The sequence below is a fragment of the Pezoporus occidentalis genome, unplaced genomic scaffold, assembly GCF_034315485.1.
Source record: "Pezoporus occidentalis ecotype Australia unplaced genomic scaffold, CSIRO_AGI_Poc_V1 ctg216, whole genome shotgun sequence".
Taxonomy (NCBI): Eukaryota; Metazoa; Chordata; class Aves; order Psittaciformes; family Psittacidae; genus Pezoporus; species Pezoporus occidentalis.
This window is the reverse complement of record NW_026914029.1, coordinates 460,070-483,149: the sequence shown is the minus strand read 5'-3', so window position 1 is coordinate 483,149 and position 23,080 is coordinate 460,070. Positions and strand designations below refer to the sequence as shown.

Here is a 23,080-nt window from a genome sequence, read left to right as displayed (position 1 = left end):
GTAAGACACTGCCTCTGACCCAGAAGGGTCAGGGTTTCATTATTGCATTAACCTTTCGTGTCTTTAGATTCCACAGGAGTAATTTGGTAATGAGATGACATGAGCCTCGATGGGGAAAATGCATCTTTCCTAACAAAAGTAAAAGGGAGGGGGGGAAGAACAGAGGTGGGAGCAAGAGAAAGAGGGATAAAACCTGGCAAATAAGCTATTACAGCTAATAATAACTTTGTGATGCTATTTTCTGCAGGAGCCTTCAAGTTGTGATGTTTCCCTTCACTCTAATTACACCTCCTAAAAGCAGGTTCCCTTCTCACTCTAACCCCCTGTGAAAATCCCGCAGGATTTGGATAAAAACAGAGAGGGGAAGAGTTCAGGCTTCACAAACAGCCTCTGTGTATCCCAGGGGAGCATCACCTGCATCAAATGCGTGGGAATACGCTTGCAACTAATAAACAGCTCCCAGAAAACCCCACCATTCTGGGAAGGTGCAGGATCAGAGGGCTGGCAGGGACCAGCCAAATTCCCTCTGCACCAGCTCCCAGCCAGAGAGACTTTGCCAATGTGACTCAAGAGTGAAACCCCGAGCAAAATCAGTGCTGCGGCCAGATGCGACAGGGAGGGAAAACATCCCTCCTCTGCAAGCCAAAATAAGGGCACAGGAGATGGTCAAATCCCATCCTTTAAGGCAGAACAGGGTTGGTGTGGGAGCAGGAAGGCAAAGCACCCAGCAGCCTTCAGCACGCTGGAATATCTCCCTTCCTCTAATGCAGGCAGCAGCTTTCAGCTTGGTGGATTAAAGGCTGAGCCCAGCTGGGCAAAGTCCTGGGCTGGTTTGGCTCAGGGGACATTCAAAAGCCAAAGCAGATATTGCTGCTTAATAGAAATAAGAGGGGAAAGCTACAACTGCTTAAGCATGGATCAAGAAACCTCTCCCAAGTTACTGGGGGCTTAAACACATGGACCTTTTCCATCTCTGGCACACACGGATGTCAGAGCTAGCCCAGCCACATCCCAAGGGAACTGCAGCCGGGCACCAGCAACCCACAAATGCTCCATGCCACGTCGCTGCCAGCTCCAGCAGCTTAAGGACATCCTGATGACAACACAGCGAGTGTCACACGTCCTCTCATTCACCCTTGCATCCAGTTCTTTGCAATCTCAACCCAGAGGAACCTCATCTAGCAAGAGGGTGATGGAGCCAACACTGCTCAGCACAGCTTTGGTGAAGCTCAGGATAACATTCCCAATAAACCCCCTTGCATTGGGTAACGTCAGGGCGCTCACACAGCTTCATCATCCTTACGGTACTCACGTGCTCAACCAGACATGCACCATTTTGGTTGAAGGCACTGCTGGAGGCACTGTTGTGGTGGTCCTTAACCAGCCAACGCACCCCAGGATAACTCACATCATATCCCACAGGGCATCAGTGGTACCCAGCCCCATTCCAGGGCTCTTTGCTGCCCTGGGATGTGGGTGATCCCATGGCATGAGGCTCCACAAGCAAGATTTAGCCCGAGTCCCCTCATGCTCATCACATCTGTGGAAAGAGCCAGCTAACACAGCTAACCTCTCCTGCACCAACCTCATCCTCTTCCCACACACGCCAGCCCTGCCCAGCACAGCGCTGTAACCAGACCATGGAAAGCTGCTGGAATTACAGCCATGCCCTCCCGAGCCCAACAGAATTCCCGCTGACAGTCACAAAAATCCCCTACATTGGATTAAAATCTGCTCTGAGCTTCAACACCCAGACTCCATCTGCCTGCTCCGGAATCTTTTCAGCTGCTAAAAGTGCACACATCATCAGCAGCAGCCAAAAAATGCCAGAGACTTTTCAGCTCTGTGGTCCACCCCCATCACTCACTCCTTCCCCATGGATGCAGCACAGGGCTGTGCTTGCTGCCCCACCAACCTCAGCATCCCTCCCCTCCTGCCATGGGGATGAGGCTGAAGCCCGTTTCGGGAGCAACCTGCAGCTCATGGAGGTTGCAGCACCTTCGCCGCAGCCCAACGCGGTCCCCCCTCCAGTACCAGATTGAGGGGTTCATTTTCACTTGGCAAAGGGAGCGAGGGGCAGGCACTCGAGTTTGGAAGCAGGGATGAGGGGGAGCGCAGGGAATAGCACAGCAAGAGGGAAGGCATAGGAGGGGCACAACTTTGAAGGGGGAAAAGCTCCCTGAGCCCATCATTTACAACAGGAGGTTGCCTGAGGGGATGGATGGATGATGCTCATGGGGGGCTGCCAGATCCCAGCCAGCCCCCACTGCAGATGCCAGCACCACTCGGGTGCCTGCCTATAGAGACAGCCCTGCCATGGGGCAGAGGCACGAGCCCCACTCCCTGAAAGCACTTGGCAATTCCCCCTCTGCAGAGCAACTCGCTGCCTGCCTGCATGTGTGCGATCGTGCGCAATGGGCATGAAGTCCGGGTCCCCCACGCGCTCTGTGTTCCCACCCTGTGAGCCGAAACCTTCCCATCCCCTGGAGACAAAGCTTTATGCACTACCTGGGATGAAGAGGAGGGCAGTTGTGGCCGTGAAGACGATCCAGCAGGCAGGATGGTACATCTTGGAGCTGCGGTTAGGATAGAGGGTGATTTGCTTGCTGCTTGCGGCTGCCGCTGCTGCTTTCGTCTGCGCTGAATTCTGAGCAGGTTTAAATCCAATGTTTGCAGAGGGAGGGAGACTGAGTTAGTGAGCTGGAGAGAGGCAGACGGGAGCAGGCAGTCAGTGGCTTGGATTTTTCCTTGCACACACACACACACACACACACACACACACACAACTAGCAGAAGGAGCACCAGGCTCCGTGCGTGCACTGGGGGAAGCAGACCTCCTACCAGGCACCCATTGGTTCAAGATGCTGAGTGACACACGCTCACTTGCTCTTCTGCAGGGCTCACTCTGCAACCAGGGAGTTAAATGTAGGCATCTACCCCCTGAGCATCCCTCCCAGTGGTACATGGGATGGAGGGAGCAGGTACCAGGGATGGAGGGAGCTGGTACCCAGGGATGGAGGGAGCAGGTACCCGGGGATGGAGGGAGGAGGTACCTGGGGATGGAGGAAACAGGTACCGGGGGATGGAGGGAGGAGGTACCTGGGGATGGAGGGAACAGGTACCAGGGATGGAGGCAGCAGGTACCAGGGATGGAGGGAAGAGGTACCAGGGATGGAGGGAACAGGTACCAGGGATGGAAGGAACAGGTACCAGGGATGGAGGGAACAGGTACCAGGGATGGAGGGAACAGGTACCAGGGATGGAGGCAGCAGGTACCAGGGATGGAGGGAGCAGGCATCAGGGATGAAAGGAGCCGGTACCAGGGATGGAGGCCGCAGGTACCAGGGATGGAGGCAGCAGGTACCAGGGATGGAGGCAGCAGGTACCAGGGATGGAGGCAGCAGGTATCAGGGATGAAGGCAGCAGGTACCAGGGATGGAGGCAGCAGGTACCAGGGATGAAGGGACTTGGAAATCTTTCGTCGCCAGCCTGAAGCTGGCTGATGGGGCAGCTACAGCTCCCTGGCTCACCCCTGCCCCTCTGTGGGCTCTGCTCTCCTCCCCAGAAGCAATCAGCAGCTTTGCCTACTGCCAAGAGAGGCAAAGCAGGGAGCGATGGAAGGGTTTTAGCAAGAGTGGGTGGTTTTCACACCAAATCTCTGAAACCAAGCAGCATCTTCTCTGTACATCCCAACCAGAGCTGGATTTGATTCCCTTCAGCAGGCTCACCGAGCCCAAAAGGATGCTGAGCACTTGCTCCTGCAGACCCCCTGACTGATACCATCCCATTCCCAAGGCCAAGTAGTTCTTCCTCAGGCTCTGTAATGCAACCCTCCCTTTCCAGGCTGTCACAGTTCCCCTCAAATCCCGGCTTTCCCCCTTTGTCACGTTCCCAAGCCCCAAGCATCCCCACACAGAGCATCAGACGCTGCTTCCCACCTCTCTACCACGTCTCCCCTTCCCACAGCCACCCCCAAAATCACAGCATTCTCCAGCAAGAGCTTCAGTTTGCTGCAGTGCCACAAGAACAAGGGTTGCAAAGAAGAAGTTTCCAAAAGAAACAGCACTTATTTTTGATGTTTTCTAAATAAAAAAAAAAAGACATTTCTTATTTTGCATTCACTGCAGCTTTGTTAAAAATAAATCAGAAGTGGTTTTTTAATGCTTCAAGACAAACTCAAATGCTTCATTTTGCTCCAAACTCTCTCTTTCCCCACTAAATCAGGGATAAAAGTCCTTTCTTTTGTGTTCCAAGAATACTTTTATGCCAATACTTTGGACTCCCAGCTGTTAACCCACCAAAGCTTTTAGGCTCCTGCGGTCACAAACTCCTTCATCCCTCATCTCCCATCCCAGGGTTTCATCCTGCTCTTTGCCTTAGTGCTCATCAGCCTGGGCATCCTCTCACTACTCCCAGTCCCTCCCTGGACCTTCCCCTCCCTCAAGATTCCTTTTTGCATTAAACTCATCATCGCAGGGAGTGCCTGGAAAAGAGGCACTTCACATCCAGGCGCGATTCCTGGATGGAGGATGCTGCCACAAACACCCACTTGCACGCATGGAAACACCGGATCAACTAGGATGGAAAAGAGCCCAGCACCTCAATGTCTGTCTTGTAGTGAGGGTCGCAGAGCTGAACACAGGATTCAGCCTCTCCAAACTCCTCTCATCCAAACCCAGCCCCAAAACCCAGCATCTCCTCCCCTGTTGTTCTTCTTCACCAGGTTTCTCTCACCACTTGTTGCAGCCGGGTGCAGACTACTCAGACATGGCAAGAACATCCCTTTCCACACACTTCTTATCTCACATTAACGCCGTAAAAGGCAGCACCAAGGAGCTGGAATGACATTTTCCATGCACAAAGCTATATCCATCCTGCTCTCAAGGGGGTTCTTTTAACAGGAGAGGGATGGGAGCCACAAGGACAAACGTTCCCTGGCTTTTAGCCATTAATCTTTATTCATTTGCTCCCCTGCATGGATAAGCCACAAGTTTTTCAGAGCTTTTAACTCAGCCATATTGCCACATTATCCTGCTGAAAGCATCCCACCTCCTGAAGCTTTAGGGAGGAAACATGCCCAGGGAGGGTTTTCTTTTAATAGGAGTAAATTTACACTGTTCACAATAACTTTGACCTCTGAAAAAGCCAAAGCATCGCTTTGCTCCAGATAAGGACAGGGTTGGACTTGGGATAAAGGTTCACCTTGATCTCCAAGGTCTTTTCCAACCTGGTTGATCCTATGAGGAAGGCTAGATTCCTGGTCTGAATTTCCTTGTAATTGATACCCAACCAACCAACAAGAAGCAAACTCACCCTTTGCTTCACAAGTGCTTTGGGAAACCAGCTGCAGGGAGGCATTTGGGATACCCTAGGGCTGCAACCTGTATGAGCAGCCCAAGACAGGGATATCTGTCCCTGGAGGGGACTCAGCTGAACCATCCACTACAGCTTGTGCTCCGAAACCCACCCCAGGAAGCTCTAAATCCACCCAAGGCAAAAAGGAATATTGTTATCCTTAAGGAATCATTTCTTATTAACTGAGATGTTTGATGGGCTCAGAAGAAAGAGGTTAGAAAAGCTCTATTTGGGCAAACCTCAAACCAAAACCTTAATTCCTTAATTCTCCCACGTACCTTTCAGTTCCCACCTGGCAATGGCCATAACCCAAATCCAACACACATTCTAGCCCCCAGATTGCCCAAAACCCAGATCTATAAATATGCATTGAGCTGGTGGAGCTTTCCTGGGGTATTTAGGGTTGTTGGGGGCATTTTTGGTATCAAGCAGAGAATCTAAAACGCAGATACAACCTTGACAGGCAGCAGCCGCTCTGGGAGGTGACATTATGGTCCCTGGGCACATTTCAACACGATTTTTATCTGTGTTTTCAGAGAGGCTTTTTTTAATCCCAAACTGTCTCAATGCATGTTCACATCTGCGACCTGCCTCCAGGGTAAAGAACCTCCGTTTTCCATAGCGATATTCCCTTATGCTTTCCTTCAGAAAAAGAGGGGTGCAGCGCATCCCAAACGCGGGGAGCACCGCGTTCGCACTTCCTGCTCCTCCCCAACCCCATCCACGCAGGGATTCCCCTTCCCATCCAGCTCCAAATGATTCCCAACTCCCCTGCACCTCTCCAACGGGCTGCTGCTTTGCCAAGTGCTCCTATTACCGGGTCTCTGCTCTCCTCCTGCTGTGCTGAGCTCCTGGGGCAGGGAGGAAAGGATGCACACGAAGGAGGAGAAGAGGAAGTATCCCAAAACCAGCATCCTCATGGGCTTTCCCCTCTCCTGCCCGCCTCCTTCCTGTCCCCTCCGGCCCCCCTTCCTCTGTGTGTGTGTGTGTGTGTGTGTGTGCGCGCTTGCTTGAATGAAAGGCTACCCTTTTCTCCTTGACATCTTGTTAGAATGTGAATACAACATCTATTGATTTGCATTTCGTGTAAGGAGAAAGGGGGGGGAAGTCTCTTTTCTTTTATTCCCCCCTCCCCTCTGAACGCAGAGCTACTACAGGGATACACAGAAGATAAAGGGGAGAGCAGCCTGAGCTGCCTCCCCACTGCGCCCCAGCTTTACCCATCACTTTTAGTCACCCCCAACTCCCTGCACAGCACAAAGATCAGCTTGGAGACTGTAGAAGCTACATCCCTTCCCCTATACATGTATTCCTCCCTCCAAGTGCTTCCCCATCCCTTACCAAGGGCAAACAGGGTGAGTTACCCCAGGCTGGGGAAGCAGCACACAGCCAGCTCCGTGGTGAAGGCAAACCGGGCAAGGCGACTGAATGAGCAGGAAAAGCAATGGGAGAAGCAGGCTGGAGCTCGAGAGGAGATGCAGGCTCCTCTCCTGCATTTTGAGGTGTGTATTAACCCGCAGGCACCCTCCTTTCACCCAGGTGTCCAGCCACCATTGTGACACAGACCCCAAGCATCCTGCTTAGCCCTGCCTGGGGGAGCGCATCCTGCTCCTCCAAACAAGGGATGTCACAGAGGGATAAAGCCATGTCATGGCACAGGAGAGGACCGGCATGACAAGGTGATGGCAAAGAGCTCCCCCTCACCTACAGCAGCAGGGTGCTGGAAGGATTAATTACTCTTTGCAAAGCCCTTTGAAGATAAAGAGAGCTCGGAACCAGGAGGGAGATGGAGACCGGGATTGGGAACCTGATCATGGTGGGGTTTCTTATCTGGTGTGCAAGCTGCAGCCCTGGCTGGGTAAACGCCAAGTGGGTGCAGATGAAAGGGAGAAGGGGAAAATATCCCCAGCGTGAAAAAGACAGAGAAATCAAGCACATGCTGCTTGGGAAAAACGAGTGAGAGAGACATGAAAAGGTGGGATCTAAGTCTCTAAAAGCTGGAGAGACCTGCTATTGATTCTGGCTTGGGAAGAAGGGGCCTGAACAAGAGCTGGTGTGTTGTTAAGTGCACTTAGCTCCTCTTGTTAGATGGCAGAACAGGCCCAGATGGACAGGGTACTAATTCCCACCAGGAATCATTACCAGCTACGTGCTATAGATGGGGTACCTCCAGCAGTGAAGGCAGCACTGTGAGGCCAGGAACCCCACAGCACCCCTGGGCAACCTATCCCAATAGCATAAGAAAAGCTGTTTCTTCCATTTAAAGAGAATTCCTTGTACCTTAAGCTGTGCCTGTTGCCCTTGAGTTTGCTCCCAGCCACACAGAACACCCCATCTCCTGCAAGAAATCCTCATGGGAAGAGCCAGTGATGGAGTTTCCTCCCCTCTATAGCCACAAGGTGGATGGGCCCACTCCATAGAGCAAAGAAACAGAAGATACCTTTGCTCATAGCCATTATGCATTGCCATGGTGTACAAAACACCTCCTCACAGACATCAAGCTGCTTCTGCACCACATCCCATCTCTACACGCCCCACCGCTCCAGTCCCCCCCATTCCATCAGCTCCCAACATGCACTCGCCAGAGCCAGGGCAGAATTCCCTTCTCCCATTGATGGATTGAGTTTTGCTTGCCTGGCTTTGATCAAAATGACTGAATGTTAGGGGGAATGAAAAGAAAACAGGGCAGAAACGATGCATCCTGATCCAGACGCAGGAGCTGATGGTTCAAGGATAATTCAGGCACTGCTCCCTGGGTTTTCTCTGGCTTTTTTTTCCCTCTTTTAAAGAATGAGAGCAAAAGAAAACAGGGGGTTTAAGCTTCACTTCCTTTCATTTTGCATCGAGTTCAGTGGCTTTTCCTCTGTAGCTCAGGTAAGAACAGAGGGCTCCAGATTAAAGCCAAACACGACAGCAAGCAGAAAGCTGCCAAGATGACAGAGAGGACAAAGTCAGCAAAGACAAAGGATGAGAAAGTCTGTTTTCTGCAAGATTCCCGCTTTGGGATTTTCTGGGGATTAATCCAGAAACGGGAAGCAAGGGGCACATCCAGGACTCTGATCCCAACTTTCTCATCCTGGATGTGGGGATACAGGAAGCCTCGTCTCAGGGTGTCCAGGCTCTCACAGACATTTAATACACCCTGGATTTTTATAGCCACCTAGGTGGGTGGGCAGATGGACAGACAGACAGCACGCTAGACTGACAGCTCTAAATACCTCTCTACGTGAGTGTGGGTAGCATCCAAGTGTAGTGCCTCCTGCCAGAGCATCTCACATGCTGGCGGAACACCCAGCTCGCTTCAGCCCTTGGTCCTCTTCCACAGCACCCACAGAGACGTGGTTCTGGGTGAAGACCTTGGTTTCACCACTCCCAAGCCCAACCAGGGCCCACCAGCTGCTCCCCACAGCATCACCCACCACGGCGAGCCTCTTCTTGCTAGGCTGGGATGCCTCCAACCCCAACACTTCTCCTTGGCACCAAAACCAACCTGTTACGAAGGGATTTGCCTACAGCCATTCCCCTTCCATTGCAAAGCCAGTGAGGGGTCACCCCATAGACCACGTCTCCATTGCAAATGAGCCTGCAGTGACATACTCTCAGTGTCCCCAGAGGCTCTGCTAGGAAACTTTCCCTGCTGTCTTGTTTATAGATCTATTCTTAGCTCAACTTTGCCTCATTGCAGAAAACAGCAAGGAGCCTTTCATCCCATGACCCCAAAGCACCTTAAAGAATATGAGCTGAGCTTCGTGGAGAGGAAATAGCATCCTCTCTGTTAGACAGGGGGGGTGCAACCAGGGAGACAGGCAGCAGGCCAGCAAATACAGGGTACAGCACATACACAGCAGAGGCTTTAGATGTGGCTCAAAGCAAGAGGCAAGATGGAAAGCATGAATAGTCCTCCTCAATCTGAAGCCACCTCTGTGACCACTCTCCTGGTCTGTCTGCTCTAGGTAGCATCCACTGCTCTCTGCTAAAGGCATTGAGAGGTGGGAAATACATGACTGAGAGCCTGTTTTCAACCAGGAGCAGCAGAGGGGAGGTTGCTTGCAAATAGGCCCATGCTTGGGATGCCCCCAGGGGAAGGGACCTCCAGAAGGTTGTGAAGAAGCCCCCAAACTGCCTTGTTCTCCCTCTGCTCCTGGATGACACCACTTTGCTTCCTTTTGGCATTGTGCTGCAATGGTGATCACCCAACTGCAAGGGCAGCCCTGCCCCAGGAGCCCCACTTACAGCACAGTTCTAGTGTCCTCAACATCAGAAGGGCATGGAGCTGTCAAGGCTAGGCTGGACAGGGCTTGAAGTAACCTGGTCTAGTGGAAGGTGTCCCTGCCCATGGCAGGGGGTTGGAAGTGGATGAGCTTTAAGATCCCTTCCAACCCAACCCATTCCATGATTCTATGCTCATCACCTAACTCGAGGAGGGAGAGCAGGTGCCTGGAGACGGGGCACCGCATCCTCGTGCAGCACACAGAGTATTTTCCATATGCTGCCTGATCAGTTATATCAGTTTCTTCAAATGCTCTTGCACAGCTATTTCGGAGGCATCATGTGGAACCATCTGTTATGTTATATATTGCACAGAGCCCGGCCAATTTGGAGATACTGTAATTTTATCTCCTCCATTTCATATGCGGCGCAGGCATTTTGCAAGGCGCGACTTGACGGGGAATGGGAATTTGCAGAGGGATGGAACGCACGTAAATCTAAAGGCAAAGCCCAAAACTGAGTGGCAACAGCAGCTCCCACCCATCCCAGACACCAAAGAGGAGTTCTGAGGGAAGAACCTGGATATTTTGGGTCTATGCCTGCATTGTCCAGGGCGGAACGCGCCTCTCCCCATCTCTCCCACTACATCCCTGCCTCCACCAGCAATGCTGCAGGGTGGAGGGATGCCTCCAGCATCTCACAGATGTCCTTTTCCCTGCTTCCCACAGCTTTTCCAGGCAGAACTACAGCTCTCCCATTCCCCATCACACCCGTGAGCCACGTCTCCCCATGCAAACCCAACATCCTTGGCAAGGGATGCTCCATGCCAGGCTTTTCCCAGGGAGCACTGGCAGCAAGAGGTGGAGCCAAATATTGTGCAACTTGGCCCAATTCAAGAGCCCATCAACAAAAAAGCATTTCTGCCTTGTGGGGTGAGCAGCAGTGCTCCCTGACAAGCACCATGAAGGTGGAATTCTCCCCTTGAATTATCCACATGGATAACTCCATGCTGCAAAAGCAGGGGAAAGCGAGAGCTCCCAAGTCATCCCTTGTAGCAGCTCTTTCTCAAGTGCCAAGCGAAGTTTGGTGTCGCTCCGCTTGATCTCTTCCAATTTCATGAGGAAAAGAGACATTAAAACAGCAGAAAGCTTCAGATTTCCTGTGTTTTGCTGGCTCCCTCCTCTGGCACTTGGTAATATTTGTAGTTCGCATTGGGGCTGGCCAGGAAGTACGTGGAAATACATCCAGTGTCCTCTTTGGCTGGACCTGCTCTTCAAGTCTCGCTCTGACTCCAGCATGCAGAATTTGGGCTTTAAAAGCCTTTTTTGATACCCTTGCTACTCTAATTCCAAGCAAAAGGAGAATTCAGCAAAACATACTCTTGCTACTGTCTAATATCCAAAGAGCAGTCAAATACACTTGGAGAAAAGCAATAGCAGCACCGGAGCACAGAGGACCATGGAGGAATAGGTAGGAGCCTCACAGCCAACTCCTTGAGTGCTCCCTACCCAGAGTTTCTCCCTGCCCACTATTAATAAGACATCACCTTATGTCTGGAAGCTGTGGGGCTTCTTTTTCCCAAAGGCAGAGGTGTCACAGCCCATTGTGTGGCTGGGTTTGGTTTTAAACAGACGTCTCCATTCTCCTCTGGAGGTCTGGCACCGTCTTCACAAAGGTTTTGGTGCTGGGCATAAATCTCTGCTTTCAGTTGCATTGCATTTTTTGTCTTAGCTCATTAACAAGCATTAATTCCTCAGGTTTGTGTGCGTTTCATATGCTTCCCAGCACTTCAGTTTTGCAGTTGAAAAGAACTTTTGGGTTTTTTCAACATTATTGTTCACAAAACCCTTCTGATGGAAAACAGCATTTCTGTTCTGGTTTAAAACCCGTAAACACCCTTTCCCCTTTATAAAGAAATAAACTCTGCTTCTCCAGTTACCAAAGACAAGCAAGCAGAGAGCTACAGGGAGCCCATTAACGCGGGGAGCTCAGGGTGTTCAACTACAATAAACAGGCACTCTTGCTTCTCCATCTTCCCTCTAAAGTTTCAAGGACTCTGGGTGCCACCATCCAACTCAAGCCCATAAAACCAGGTTCTTACTAAAGCATGAGCTTAGTTTAAGGAGATGCATCCATCTTGCACCCAAATAACCTAATTGAGGGCTCTCTGCTATGGGGCACATAACGGAAGCAGATCCCATACTAACAGGTCTCCAAAGGCAGGTCTCGTAGCAAGTGTATTACTTTCTACTGTGGTCCTCCAGTGGAAACTCCAAGCCAGGCGTCCGGAGTGGGGATGGACAGGGGAAAGGAAGAGGTTCAAAGCAAGAGGAGGGAAGCTGCAACAGGCACGCAGAGGGAAACTGCCACTCCAAGGCACTACAGAATCACTAGCCCCCCTCAAGTGCCGCTGCCTCCTTCCCCAGGCACCCAGCACTTCACATGTGGAGAGTTACTTGTGCACGTCAGTCATTCCCCACACGGATGTGGAATACCCAGCTACAAGCTACATAAATATTGACAGGGCACGTTATTAGATCAGCAGATCTGCTCAAGCATTCAATATTGACCGCTTCAAGAAGGCAAAACAACAAGGCCTGGGGGACAGGGGGGTTCATCCAGTCCCAAACGGGATACGCACAAAGGTGACCAATGTGCTGGATGCAGCCTTTTCCTCCTGTCCCCAACCCCAGCTGGGAGATGAGGAAGGAAAGGAAAGCCCTAAAGAGACAAGGAGGCAAAATCCTTGCACGGGAGCAATGCCTTGTCAAGACATTTGTTTTCCTGCTTCTGTTCCCTTCTGGTCAAGTAACTTGAAAATTCAACAGCCGTGCACAGAGAACTGGGGCAAGGGGAGAGCACAAAGGCCATGTATTCCTCAGGGGACCATCAATCACAGAAGGAAGGCTGCCAAATCACCCCTGAGCTTCCCAAATGTGTTAATAGATGGGATTAGAGAGCTGCTTCTGGGGATCAAAGCAAAGGTCCAACTCCCAGAGGCCTCCTTTTGCAGCAGCTCATGTAAATACTTTCTTTGGGGTGTGGGGGGGGGGTCACAGTCCCCTGAGTCTTATTAAAGATCTGGAGAGAAAAAAAACTTGTTGGAGGGAGCCAACTTCATCCCATTTCAAGCCAAAAGGACGCACAGATGCTAGCGTTATGTTGTTTGGATGCAAAGCCTTGGGTCTTAATGTCTTAATGCAGCACCCCACCGTCAAAAGGTGCCTCATCACCACCCCTGCTCTGTAATTAAACTGGAAATTACCATTCAGAGGTTGAGCTCTTGTGTGGCCAATGGTATCCATCTTTGTGATCTCAACCCATAAAGATATAATAACTACAACAGGAACTTGCTGGAGAAAATGAGTGTTACAAGCCCATCTGGCTTGGATCACAAGAGTTCACAACCAAGAGTGGCAGTAGCCTTGCAGCTCATGCCCCCCGGTAATAGGAACTTGCTGATTTCATGAACTCAGAAAGCAATCCAAAGGAGAATCATTCTTTATAATTGTTTTTCCACTTCTCCTCCAGCTGCAGGAATAATGACTGCACAATTCTCCTAACAACATGATCATAATCTATCAGTTCTATGAACTATAGAATGAACCCAAAGAGATAATTGGTGCAGGCACTGAATGATAAACATGTCAAGATTATGATTTCTTTGCTTAAAAATGAAACGAAGATATGATTGGAAATGCCATGCTTGGGGAATATGAGCAATATTCCCATGTTCCATCATCTAAATTAGTTTATAATCTGCATACACTTGTATTTTTAGGCATTGTTCGAAGGCAGGGGAGCTGTAAAACATTAAGATCCAAGCATCATCAGGCTTTCTCCTTCACCATCACCTTCCCAGCAAAGAGCAAGAAGTGCGTCAGGAGGTCCCATTAGCCCTGCAAGCAGATGTGGAGGTGCAGGGAGTCTCCTGAGGGTTTATCACCTCCTTTCCATGGGGTTTACAACCCCAGAGAGCTGCTTTAAGTGCAAGGCTTGTACGCACACAGCAGCAAGCTCAGCAGGCAATGGATGTGAGTGCTGCACCTTCCCATCTGCTGCTTCCTGATGCTCCCAGAAAGATGACAAAACATAAACACAGCAAAACTCACCTGAATCCCAGTTTGGGACACTAACAAACTCAAACTGTACTCATGTGCTGAAGCAGCTCCTTCAGCTGCACCCTCCTTCATTTTCCAGCAGCAATACAAATGAAAAAGGGAGGAAAATGATCGGAATTTGGGCACCTCTGGAAAGCTGCTGCTTTCTCCCAGTACCTGAGGAGGGAATATTTGGGAAGAGCCAGAGGTTCCAGGTCTAATTCATGCCTTTGTCCTGATCAAAGATGCCCTGCATCCCACTGAAGCCTCCATCTCCCCCTGCCCACATCACCCTTTGCAGCCCACAGGGAATCCCTAGGGAGCACCAGGTGGAAAGGGAGATTGCTGGAGCATGAAAGAGGAACTAACAGGTCCCTCTGCATGTGACTGCTCCTGTCACTGCTCAGAAAGCCCCTGGGGCTCTCTGGAAGAACAGGGGAGGTGGGAGCCACAGCCAGCCTCACTTGCTCCATATGGCACGCATTATTAGCCTGTTGCTGGATGGCACTGACAGCACGCAGCAAAAACCAGCTGCTGGTGAGCTGTATAGGCAGGGAAAAAAAGGATGGGGAAGAAGGAGAAAGGACCATGGCCCTGCGTCCTCCACCAGCCCCAAAACCATGGCTGGGCTTTGCTGCGGCCCCTCCAATGGGTCCCTCTCAAGTGCTTTGCAAGCCGCTACACTAAAATCCATCATCCTCAGGGATGTGAGCAACCTGGTCTAGTGGAAGGTGTCTTTGCCCATGGAACTTAATGGTCTTAAGGGCCTTTCCGACCCAAACCATTCTGTGATGGTGATGGGAAGCACAGAAGGGGATGTTTCTGCTCTCGGACAGACTCTGCAGGAGCTAGAAGGAAAAAGTGTCGGGGGGAAACCAGTAAAGGAAGGTAGAAAGATAAAAGCACCAATCCCATCCTTTTTCTGCTAAAATACAAAGTCCCTTAAAGCCAGTCTACTGAATTAAAGAGGAAACCCTAGAGAGCCTCCATGCTCATGAATAAATTCAATTTGCAGTCTCGTTTTGAACTTACAAAAGCCAAGGCTCTCTAAACAAGAGACAAAGCCTCACACTGTGCCTGCAGCCACCCGGATACGAGCCCTTGGACAGGGCATCATGCTCCCTGGGGTGTTTGAGCAAGCCAGGTCCTGTCCCTTGCCCATCTCCAAGCCCTGGTCCTGCTGACCAAACCCCATGTCACAAGAGCTGCTTGCTGGATGCACAGCCAGGACATGAAGGGAATTCACATTAAGCTTTCCCATGGTATTATTTCTTATCACTTGTATTCTCCCCCTGTTTGCTTCATGGTACCTAACCCAGCATCACTGTGACATGGCCACTCTTGGTCACAGCTCCCCCATCCAACAATACAAATCCACTTGTAAGTAAAACCCAATTCAAATCCAGTGCAAATGGGACCCTGGACATCAGTCTCTTCGCTCAAAGTACCCAGCTCTTCTGTTTTCAATACAAGACTCTAACTGCCATCAGCATCGCTCCTATGGGACCACGCAGGGATGGATTTGACGAGGCTCCGGCTTGTGTAAGCAGGACCTGAGCAGGTTTCTAATGCAGCTGCAGGGGAAAGGAGCTCCAGAGCATCTCACACCAGAGCCATGGAATGCTTGCAGAGACTTACCCCACGTGGTGCCTGAGCTCCCTCCTCCTGCTGTGCTCAGTGCACTTGGGAACTTCCAGTTTGCACTGGGGAGCAAATTGAGATCAACACTCATTTCATTTCACAAATCCCACCACGCTGACCCCCTGTAAACCCCGGGGTTTCCACCTCTTGCAGCAGGCACTGAGCAGAAAGGACAACCCAAGAGCAAACCCATCCGATCACAGAATCATGGAATCAGCCAGGCTGGAAAAGACATCCCAAAGCATCCTCCCTCAAGCCTTAGGAGCAATAGTAAAGGCTCTGTGAGTTTTACCATCTTGTAATGCCCATTGTGTCCCCCGTGTGTTGGGAATGCAGTGCTCAGGAACCAGCACTGAAGCACAGAAGGAACTCAAGCCAGTTGAATTATGTGCTGCAAGTAGTATGTTCAAGAACTGACGTTCTTGTCCAACTACTCACAATCCCTTTTATTCCCCTTCTTTGCTAAGTTGGCTCTTTAGATCATTGGATAACATTAAGGAAACGATCGGGATGCTTTTCTTTCCCCTTCATTGCCATCAAATGAAGTTGTCTGGGAATCCATCTGCTGGAAACCAAACCAAACCAGACATGACAAGTCTATTTTCACCATCAGGTGCAATCCCAGCAAAGCTCTTGGTGCGCAGAGAGGCAACAGGGTGAGTGCAAGAGGAGCTGAGGTGGGTTTGGCCACTGGGAAAAGGTTGCACAAGTAATACCCTAAATACAGAAGCCTTCCTGCCACAGGGAAAGCTGCTTTGATAAGATAAAGGGAGTTTTGGAGTTGCCCAGTGCAACCTCTTACTAAGTCATTAGCAGCAAAGTAATATTCCAGCAGTTAATTTGACTAATCAGCCTCTGTGGCAAAGGCAAAAGCTAAGACTTCAATCAGAGCAACCCGCATAGCATCACTGTGTGGGATTCATCCCCTTCCAGGAGCACCTGCAATCTACCTGCTCCTTGGCAGCAGCCACTTCTATCTGCGTTGCAAACGGAGCTTACAAGAGATGAAATTCCGCACTGAGCACATCCCATGCACAGCATCTCCCACCTTATCCCAGGATGCAAGAGTCCTTTCCCCTCCCAGTCATGGCTGGAGACCTGGTCCAAAAGCCATCAGAGCCTCCTGGCCTTCAAACCTCAGAGCCAAAGCCTGAGGTTTTGCATGGGATTACACATCCTAGGATGGGAAGCAGGGGACGAGTGCTGTGCCTTGTGCAGGCACCATGCACATCATGGCCCTATCTTGATTTAAACTCTTGATGCTTATGAAATCTCTCCCCAAGAGAACGCCTGGAATAAATTGTCATCTGATAATAGCTACCAGGTGGCGAGGGAAGCAAAAAGCAGACATGCACAGAATGTTTTGACTTCAAACTCATGTGGATTGTCAGAGAGGGAGCGTATTCTGTGTCCCTTCCTCCTTCCTGCCTCCCCCTCACCATTTCCACCCCTTTGTGGCTTCATTTCATCTTCTTTTGCTTGCAAGTGGAAGGCAAACACCCTGAGGGCTAGGAACAGAGCTCAGAGCACATTCACACCCCACTTTAAAGGCCATAGGGTGGCCAAGCTGAGGTCACCATGCCAGCTCCTCACCTCCTAGACAGCCTCCATAGACATCCCTGTTGCTCTCACCCTCTCCCAACGTCCCTACCCCCTGGCTTACCTGTCTGCCCTTTCTTGCTCCAATCTTCACTTCCCACCATACCTGCAACCTTTCCCATTAACACCTGCCCAGGCAGGGAAAACCCTTCCTGAGCTCAAAGCATCTGCTTTAAATCAGTTTACCACTGAGCTTGCCTCAGCCTCGGGTGAGGAACAGGCACGAAACTCCCTCCCCATCCAGGATGACATTTCCAGGGCAGGGTACCAAAGGGCATCCTTCTCACAAGCTTCAGGGGACACTAAAAGGCAACACCATCCATCCTTACCTGCGTCTGGGGAACGCACATCCCTTTCTTCCTATTCCATGAACTTGATTCTTGCTCTGCGTGAGCCTGCGAGCACACACACAGATTACATCTTGTTCTTAGCGGGAAGGAATATTGACTTGGAAAATATCAAAACCGCTTCTGAGCCCACAGCACCTCTTCTTACAAAACAAAAGAAGACAGAGGTTGAGTCAAAGAAGAAAAGATGGGCTTGTTACAGATCATCCAAGGAAATCAGGTTCTGCAATAAGGAAGTCAGCGCAGGCAGAAAGAAGGAACTTTTCAATGGCATCTTGAAATATTAGAGGAAGAAGATGAAGGTACTAAGAAATCACAGCCAGGAAAGCATCAACTGGTCCCCTGCATCAGTGGCCAGACCTGCTCAGGTCCAGTATCCACACGTAGGCATACCCTGCATGCACCCACAGCCAGCTTCCCCTGCATTTGTGGTGGCAGGACAGCTTTTCTGGGTGCCAAAGGTGGGTGTCAGCATCCCAAAGCCAGCCCTGCTCTGCCTCAAGAGGTCAATTCTTGCTCCTGGCATGACTTGAAGCAAAAGAAAGTGGCCACAAGCAAGCACGGATGCTGCCTGCCAGTATAACGACACACATAATACAGCCAGCTCCATTGCAAATGTAATTGCAATCATAATGCAATCAATACTGATGAAAACACTGTATTTATACAGGGCCTTTCATCACTCACATGTAATGCAGTCAGCACCAATGCAAATATGCCAGCATCTGAAATAAAATATTTGCCATATATTTCATGTACGTGCAGACCAAACAGTACATTCGGGATAGCCTACTGATGGTGAAGGCTTTGGGGAGGTTTCTGGATGTATGGCAAACATATAAAGCAAAACTGAAAGCACAGAGACCTGTTAGGCTTTGGATAATAATAAATCCTACATTCCCATTGAATTCTCCTTAGCTTAAGTCACAGTTTCTGCATTGCCCTCCCTGTCAGATCTCCACCCCAGCACATTGCTGTGGTCAGGCAGTTATTAACCTCTGATGGGGAGAAAAGAGGGAGAGATCTTCACCCAAACACTGTACTAAGGACACCCAATCCTGCTTCACCCATGCACCTCCACCTCACCATTACCTGCCATCATCCCCACAGTGACCAGTGGCATTAAGGTGACAGCATCCACATGGCAGCAGGCCCTGGTGCTGAAGGACTTTGCCCTTTACAATTCGGGAAGCACAGAACTCCTGAGGACCACACAACCATAGAGCAGACAAAGCCTTCCTGCCCTCGCTCGCCATCCCGTCTGCCCTCTGCATCTGATCCAGCCCATCCATCATGGGTCTTGACACATTTAATGTCTCAGTAAAGCAAACCACGATGCTGATGCTCCTGTAAAGCTCTGACAACTGACAGCCTAATGGCTCCTTATTTTTTCCCAGCTGCAGTTTAGAAAATGAAATAAATTTAGCTCCTTAAGCAGGCTCGCTGCTCCTTGAGGAACGGGTTTGCTGCATTCCCAGGCACCGGCACACAGCTGTGGGACAAGGGAGTACAGACAACAATGGGAAAGGACAGCACGAGGGGTAGAAGTGGGCTGAGGAGTTGTTCACTGCTCATTTACCCATCCAAATCCACCCTATGTGCTGCTCATTTTCCTCCCCCTTTGCTGGACCCAAAACTCTAGGTGGATGCTGCTGTCCAAGCCTGGAAGGATGGAGCAACAGCATCCACACAGCAGGACCGCAGCATGTCAAACCTCTGCAGTGGATGGTAAAAGCCACCATCAGAGCTTAGACATCCCCTTCTGCTGGTGGCTGCAGTGTATTAAGCAGAGCTGCTGTAATTAGGCTAAGGCCACAGGGCTGGGAAAGCATGATGGAAAGCTTTTCATGAGGAAATGGCCAGGTCCTTGTGGAGCACACACCAGCCATTACTCACCAGATGAGCTGGTGACCCTCGAGGTAGCAGCCTGGAAACCCTTTCTCCAAAATATTTCTAAAGCCATGAGCAATGAAGGATGGACAGGGCTGAAGCTGAATCTCTCACCTCCCCAGGAAGCCTCTGGAGGGCAGGAAAGGAGGCCCAGGAGTGGGAATATCACATAGGGACCAGCACCTGCTTCTCCATCCAGAAGTGCTGTTGGAGGAACCCACCCAGCAGTGGGATGCAACCCTCTCCCTGACAGAGGAGGAAGGATGGGGTAGGGGGGAGACTACTGCCTTTCTCTCCCAGCCGTGACAGTCAGCATGGGACATGCATGACGTCCCCTCCAAAGCATCACAGAGCTGGCAACCCATAGCAAGGAGCCTGGTCCCAACCACCACCAGCCCTATGTGGTGCCTGGTGTCATGCACACTACAGAGATAAGAGCCTCCTTGATGCTTTCACATCCAGCTACAAGCTTTTACTCTTTCTTTTTGTCCCCACTACTGAACTCTTCTTAGGCTACTTCCCCCCACCCATGAAGTCTTGTCAGCAGCTATAAAGCATCACTGCTGTATGGTGGTACAGGTCCTGCTAGACCCCAGCAGCCAGTGTCAGTGAGCAATAGGCAATAAGCACCAGTGAACACCCATGGCTTGCAGGGCGGCATCCCCATCCCTCCGGAGGAGCTAAATGCATCCCATCTGTACTTGGGATAGCCACATTTCTTTCTGGAAGCATCCAGGAGCCAGAGGAGGAATGAGAAGGGAAAACATTGTGCAGGCCACTCTAAGGCAAAAGATGTGATTTTCAAAGAAAGAGCACATCGAAGGTAGGAGAGAAAAGCCAGTGCTAACTGCAGGACTGGTGATGGCCAAAGGGAGCAAAGGGATGGGAAGCAGCAGAGGAGAAAGGCGAGCTCCAGTGCATTGAGAGCATCAGGGCAAGGACACAATCCACCTCGTTTTCCTGGTTCTGAGAGTTCATCTCAGCTTGTGAAAGCTGTTTCATTTCACTGCATCTCTCCCTTCCAAAATACCTGTGGCTGCAAGAAAGGCACATTCAGGAAAGCAAGAGCAGGGAAGAGGAGAGTAGTGAACTGCTGCTTGATAGCTGCCAAGGAGCTAGTCCTCCTCGGAGCCCGGCAAGACACATGGAGTGATGAAGCTGCCAAGAAGTTGTAATCAGGACTAATAGTTGGAGGTTCTTAATATTCCTGCAATTCAATAAATCAATGGCGCTAAGTACGATCGCGGGAAGGCGAGCACCAGATTGACGGGACAAATGAGGCTGGGCTGCAGGGAGACATTTCTCAACCAGTTTGCTCCCTCGGAGCTCACAGCGAGCTTGTAAGCAGCGAGGAACACGAGGGTACTGCCAAAAACATCCACTGGGTGAGCCGTGCCTCCTAAATGGCATCAGCGTGGTCCCAGGGTCCTTGCCGTGCTCCTGGAAGCAACAGCAGCCCCACCACCGCCCCTTGCAAGTCCAAATGTACATTTGGAACTCCAAATGCACAAGCATTAAGTAGGCGCTCACATGCCTGCTCCCAGGGCACCAGGAGGATTAGCTCAGTATTTACTCTATTGCTTTACGGGTGTGTGTAAACCACCATTCAAGTGCCAGGAATGATGATTAGAGGTAGCCAAGCGCAGGGATTTACAATAGGATTAGTACCCTAAAACACAGCTGCTGCTATGCAGAGTGAAGGCTGTGAGCCCTCCTCTGATCCTCTTGAGTACCCTAAGAAAGAGTATTGTATTCTGGGGGAGACATGGGTGCATAACCTTCAAGATATGAGGAAAGGAATAAGCAGTTTAAGCTCTTCCAAATCCTGGCAATTACAAATCTACATCAGATCTTAGGAGAATGCTACAGCTATAACCTCACTCAGGTTATAAATCATGCCTATGGAGTAAATGACCCAAACACGTTCAGCACCCACTTCTGGGTTCAGGACCCACACAGGCAGCTCCTGTCAAATTCATCTTATTCCATACTAAAATGCCAAACACAGGCCAGAAGTGTGTTAGCAGCCCAAAAATAATGGGGTAGAGGAATGTGTATCCATGCTCTTGTCCCTGTGTTAGCCAGCAGGACATCTGCAGAGGAAATGGCATACTCAGGTTGGTCATCTCCATCTTCTGCTCTACCCTTCAGGATAGAGACTAAATATACCAGTCCCTGTATCTATTCTCTATGGAACTTTTCCAGCTCCTTAAATCATTCTTGTCTCCATATGACAGGGATTGGAAGGGCTGTGATTATTTATCTTAAAAAGGAGACAAATAGGAAGTGTAATGATAAATGTATATGAATTAATGAACGAGAGAGACAAAGTACATCTGGTATTTCTACACTCCCTGCCTTGCAACACACTAAGTCCCCTTTGATTCCATGGAAATAGTGACAAATTCCAAACTGATGAAAAGAAACACTTTTCCCCAACCAGCCTATGAAACCTCGAAGCCAAGAGCTCAGAAGGTTTCAGACATTTATATCAATAACACAGCTACCCAGAGTTAGTGGTTAATGCTAATGAAAAGGAGATAATGAGTTTAAGCCCCTCTCTAATGACTACATTGGGCTGGAGAGAAGTCGTGGAGTTTAGCTAGCAATTCCAACTTGGCAAAGCTCTAGTTCACATCAGGCGCAGCATGGATTTACTGGGATAAATGGGCTCTTCCCAATTCGTCTACCCCTGCGTGTGATTCAGGACCTGTCCCACAACCCTCACCTAGGCAGAGCTGCTTTTTAGGCACTTGGCCTATTTCCTCCTAGGAAATGTTTGCATCCCTCTTCCTCTTCTCCCATCCAAGAAAAGAACACAGGGAAGTCAGGAAAGCTTGTTTCATCCTATACCAGCTATCCATCCACACTAGGACTGCAGCCCGAACCTCTCCAGTACTTATTGTTTCTTGTTAAAACTCATCTATATTCCTTCCCCCTGAATTACCAATACAGAAGAGCAGCACTGCTCTATTTTTCCTGGGAATCATTCCTTTGTCTCTGGTCTCTCGCTATCATGATTGTTATTGATATGAAAAGCAGAAACTTCAAATGAGAGGCAAACCTTGATTAAGTTCACGTTAGAAGAGACAATCCCTGCCCTAGAAAGCACAGACACAGCAGAGTGCACTGATAGAAGGGGATAAGGAAGATCTGAGAACATCCCCAAGGTCACAGAAGGAGTGTGCAGCACAGCCATGGAAAGAAACAGTGCTGAGACATCCCCATCCATCAGCCCCGCTGAAAGCCACCTTCCCTCTTATTTTCACACCATTTTGGGCTGCAAATCTAGTGTACAGCTTCTGCATGCACTGTGATGGTGACCAAACATGGCCTACAGCATCCCCGTTCTTAAAACTCAGGGTCTGGACATGTTGCAAGGACCACAGCTCCTACATCCCTGCATCACCGCAACATCCTCCTCCATTTAATTCCCACTATGTTCTTCATGTCTGGCAAGGACCTTTGCATGTGACAGCATCTCCGTCTGACCAAGACATTAAGCCCATAATATTAAGGCCAGTGGGTCCTGACTATAGATCTGGGAGAGCAATAGACCAGGTCAAGAGAGACTTCTCCCAGCACAACTTGGGACTGGGTTAAATAACTGAACTCAACGGCATGAAAATCCTCCAGCACCTTTAAGCTCTAAATCACAACCCATGAAACAGAAGGGCTTTTCCCTACACGAATATGTTGCAAAACGCTCTGCACATCTGTCCTGTCCATCAGCAGCTGCGATGATCAGTGTAAAAGGTTTAAACATAGCAGAATGTTCTTTATTCTGGAGTATAACCTGCCCATTACTAAGTGCTATATAATGCCAAGCTCCCGCTATAAGAGACTCTTCAGAAATGACAACATAAAGAATAACAGGCTCCAAGCAGGAGTCAGGTGAAACCTGATAGTTAAAGCCAAGAGAATTTTATATCAAAATCC

The 23,080-nt window shown here is 50.0% G+C and overlaps 1 protein-coding gene across 2 annotated transcripts in view; it reads right to left on the bottom strand.

Annotated features, from left to right (window-relative positions):
• OPCML (opioid binding protein/cell adhesion molecule like) overlaps positions 1 to 23,080 on the bottom strand; it is a 325,783-nt gene that overhangs the window by 278,851 nt on the left and 23,852 nt on the right. The window contains exon 2 of one of the 2 annotated variants that reach the window (XM_062619950.1): positions 2,509 to 2,700. In XM_062619950.1, the coding sequence (XP_062475934.1) occupies positions 2,509 to 2,569 (61 nt within the window). In that variant the 5' untranslated portion in view covers positions 2,570 to 2,700. Of the gene's footprint in view, positions 1 to 2,508; positions 2,815 to 23,080 lie in introns of those variants that run through there. The other variant, XM_062619949.1, reaches the window with a different exon arrangement.